Genomic DNA, 4,345 nt, shown 5'->3' with positions numbered 1-4,345 from the left:
AAAAAAAAAAAAAAAAAACTCACACTCAATCATCATTGGTGGTCTGGGAGGTCAAAGTGTTGGCCTGTCTCGGGGAACACTTGTTGCCCTTCACAATCCTTCCTCATCATGTGATTCTCAAGGAGTGGGCGGCGCCCACACCTGAGGGCAGCCGGGCACAGCAGAGAGGAAGGACTCCTGTAAGGGCCCTGTGCCTGTAAGCACCAGGAGAGCAGTAAGCAGCCCTCGGGCAGAGTGGGTTCTGGATAAAACGGTTCTGTTTGGCAGTGTGGGTTAGAAACACAAACCCTTCTCTGAGAAGGAGGACGTGTGTCCTCTCTCAGCTGCCCTGCGTGGCTTTTCCTCCATCCTCCTGCACCGTCCTCCTTCTCAGGGGAAAGCCTCTGTATTTCCTCGTATAAAAGGAGCATTTGTGCATGTGCATTTTGGCCACCAACTTCGTACTTTCCTTTTCTGGTAATAGTTTACTTGACATCAGTCTCCATCTCTTTGGAACTATTCTGTTTCTTAGTAAACAGGTTGCCATGGTTCATCTCTTCTCTTTTTTTGAGACAGAGTTTTACTCTTATTGCCCATTGGCCAGGCTGGAGTGCAATGGTGCAATCTCGGCTCACTGCAACCCCCAACTCCCAGGTACAAGTGATTCTTCTGCCTCAGCCTCCCAAGTAGCTGGGATTACAGGCACGTGCTACTGTGCCCGGCTAATTTTTTGTATTTTTAGTAGAGACGGGGTTTAACCATGTTGGTCAGGCTGGTTTAGAACTCCTGACCTCAGGTGATCCACCTGGCTCGGCCTCCCAAAGTGCTGGGATTACAGGCATGAGCCTCTGCGCTTGGCACTATTCTTTTTTTGAGACAGGATCTCACTCTGTCACCCAGGCTGGAGTGCCGTGGTGCGATCATGGCCTACTGCAGCTTTGACTTCCTGGGCTCAAGTGATCCTCCCTCCTTGGCCTCCCAAGGAGCTGGGATTATAGGCACACAACACCAACACCACACCTGGCTAATTTAAATTTTTTGTTGTTGTTCAGAGATGAGGTCTCCTTATTTTCCTACGTTGCCCAGGCTCCTCTTGAACTCCTGTGCTCAAGTGATTCTCCTACCTTGGCCCCCCAGTGCTTTGGGGTTACAGGCATGAGCCACTGCACCTGGCTCATCTGTTTTTTATTATTGCCAAATTCTCAAATAGATGAGGTCATCAGAGTCTCACTTTGACAGCATGTCTATTCTTCCTTATAAACTGTGGTTACATTTTTGGATTAGTATATGAAAAGAAATCCATATGTGGTCTATTTTCTTTCCTTTATCCCAATATATTTCCCCTAAGAAATTGTGTAATTGATTGTTGCAGATTGTTGCATTTATGTTAGAACCAGTGGATCAAGTTCTCAGAGGGACGTTTTGGGGAATGGAATATCCAATGATGAAGAAATTGTAAAATTCACAAGTGATTACTGGTCTATTTTTGGAGAAAATTGGAGATTTGATAACATTGGAGATCAGCACCAAATCCCAGAGAGGCATCTGAGGTGAGTGGCTCACAACCAGAGGGATGGGCCTCTCCGCAGAGTGTCAGACTAACTTGCAATTAAACGAAAAGTATCGGCCGGGCGGGGAGGCTCATGCCTGTAATCCCAGCACTTTGGGAGGCCGAGGGGGGCGGATCACCTGAGGTCAATAGTTCGAAACCAGCCTGGCTAACATGGAGAAACCCCGTCTCTACTAAAAATACAAAAAATTAGCTGGGCGTGGTGGCTCATGCCTGTAATCCCTGCTACTCAGGAGACTGAGGCAGGAGAATCGCTTGAACCTGGGAGGTGGAGGTTGTGATAAGCCGAGATCGCGCCACTGCACTCCAGGTTGGGCGACGAGAGCAAAGCTCCATCTCAGACAAAAAAAAAAGGCTGGTCGCGGTGGCTCAAGCCTGTCATCCCAGCACTTTGGGAGGCCGAGATGGGCGGATCACGAGGTCAGGAGTTCGAGACCATCCTGGCTAACACGGTGAAACCTCGTCTCTACTAAAATACAAAAAACTAGCCGGGCGTGTTGGCAGGTGCCTGTAGTCCCAGCTACTCGGGAGGCTGAGGCAGGAGAATGGCGTGAACCCAGGAGGTGGAGCTTGCAGTGAGCCAAGGTGGCGCCACTGCACCCCAGCCTGGGTGACAGAGCGAGACCGTGTCTCAAAAAAAAAAAAAAGAAACACCGTGAAATTTATGGCTGCAGTTGAGCCTTCAGCTGGAGCATTATGCTTGTTCTCCATAGAAACCAGGCAGACAGTGCTGAAAATAGACCCATTCAGTGAAATTGGAAAATATATAATCAAAATAATCACTAAAAACCATTTATCAGTTAATCACTTATAATCATTAATGACTAGTAGTGTGCTTTCCCATTTTGAACAGAAGTCATCTGGGGAGCCTCTGTGAAAGTAATGAAGGTCATCAATGTGGAGAGACCTGGAGCCAGACAGTGAACCTTCCTGTGCACAAGAGTTGCCCTACCGAAGCTCAACCCTCTGAGTGCACTAAGTGTGGCAAAGCCTTCGAGAATCAGCAGAGATCTCACACCAGACAGAGACTGTGTAAGGAATGTGGGCAAGCCTGCAGCTGCCTCTCCTGCCAAAGCCCTCCTATGAAAACGCAGACTATAGAGAAACCCTGTAATGGCCAGGACTCAGGGAGAGCATCTGTGACATATGTGAAAAGTCTCAGCAGTAAAAAGTCTTACGAATGTAAGAAATGTGGAAAAGCTTTCACTTGTCCCTCCTCTTTCAGGGGACATGTGAACAGTCACCATGGGCAGAAAACCCACACATGTAAAGTATGTGGGAAGACCTTTATGTATTATTCCTACCTTACACGGCATGTAAGAACTCACACAGGGGAGAAACCCTATGAGTGTAAGGAGTGTGGGAAAGCCTTCAGCTGTCCCTCATACTTTCGAGAACATCTCAGAACACACACTGGAGAGAAACCATATGAATGTAAGCATTGTGGAAAATCATTCGGCTGTTACTCCTCCTTTAGAGATCACGTGAGGACGCACACTGGAGAGAAACCCTGTCAGTGTAAACATTGCGGAAAAGCGTTCACTTGTTACTCATCTCTTCGAGAACACGGGAGAACGCACAGTGGAGACAAACCCTATGAATGTAAGGAATGCGGCAAAGCCTTCAGGTACCCCTCCTCTCTGCGAGCACACGTGAGAATGCACACCGGAGAGAAGCCCTATGTGTGCAAGCAGTGTGGGAAGGCCTTCGGATGTCCCACTTACTTTAGAAGACATGTGAAAACACACAGCGGGGTGAAGCCCTATGAATGTAAGGAGTGTGGGAAAGCCTACAGTTTTTCCTCCTCCCTTCGAATCCACGTGAGGACGCATACTGGAGAGAAGCCCTTTGAGTGTAAGCATTGTGGGAAAGCCTTCAGCTGTCACTCCTCCCTTCGAGAGCATGTGCGAACCCACAGCGGGGAGAAACCGTACGAATGTAATCAATGTGGGAAAGCCTTCAGCCACGCTCAGTACTTTCAAAAGCATGTGAGATCACACAGTGGAGTCAAACCCTACGAATGTCCTGAATGTGGGAAAGCCTACGGTTGTTCCTCGTCCCTTCGTGTGCACGTGAGGACACACACTGGAGAGAGACCGTATGAATGCAAGCAGTGCGGGAAAACCTTCAGGTATCTCGCATCGCTGCAAGCACATGTGAGGACACATGCTGGAGCGTGAATCCACGAATACGGTGGACCTGGGGGAGTGTTCAACCCTAAAACCTTGTTGTAAATGCGAGAAAACACTAGCAAGAAACCTTATTTATGTAGAGCATGTAGGAAAACCTTCTGGGATAGCGCTTATTTTGTACCTGAAAACTCCGAGTAGGAGAGAAATCTCTTAATTATGATTAATATGGTATTGCCTTTACATGCCTCAGCCTTAATAGTGTTTCCTTGTGTATAAATTTCTAGTTCATGTTTGTGATGTAAACTTAATAAATACTCTGTTTTGTATGCTTTCAGCTATACTATGTATATTTTGTCATTTAGGACTTTAAGTAATTGTAGTTATATAAAATTGGTCTCATTTCCATTGCAATGTCTTTTGGACCTGGGGGGTGATTGTTTTTTTGTTTTCATGCACAACTTGGTGTGAGTTTAGATGAAACGTTTTTGATTCCTTCTTTTTTTTGAGACAGTCTTGCTGTGTTGCCCAGGCTGGAGTGCAGAGGCACGATCTTGGCTCAGAGCAACCTCCACCTCCCTGGTTTAAGCAGTTCTCCTGCCTCAGCCTCCCAAGTAGCTGGGAGTACAAGCATGTGCCATCACGTCTAGCTAATTTTTGTATTTTT

The 4,345-nt window shown here is 47.2% G+C and overlaps 1 protein-coding gene across 1 annotated transcript in view; it reads left to right on the top strand.

Moving 5' to 3' along the window:
• The window catches only part of ZNF77 (zinc finger protein 77), a 76,585-nt gene extending 72,570 nt beyond the window's left edge, over positions 1 to 4,015 (top strand). Inside the window, exons 3-4 of the mRNA XM_011964122.1 lie at positions 1,352 to 1,529; positions 2,403 to 4,015. Of these exons, the coding sequence (XP_011819512.1) occupies positions 1,352 to 1,529; positions 2,403 to 3,729 (1,505 nt within the window). The 3' untranslated portion in view covers positions 3,730 to 4,015. The remainder of the gene's footprint in view (positions 1 to 1,351; positions 1,530 to 2,402) is intronic.
• Positions 4,016 to 4,345: the final 330 nt, after the last annotated feature.

The sequence above is a fragment of the Colobus angolensis genome, unplaced genomic scaffold (genome assembly GCF_000951035.1).
Source record: "Colobus angolensis palliatus isolate OR3802 unplaced genomic scaffold, Cang.pa_1.0 Scaffold64, whole genome shotgun sequence".
NCBI classification, from domain to species: Eukaryota; Metazoa; Chordata; class Mammalia; order Primates; family Cercopithecidae; genus Colobus; species Colobus angolensis.
This window is presented reverse-complemented; position numbering and strand designations above follow the sequence as displayed.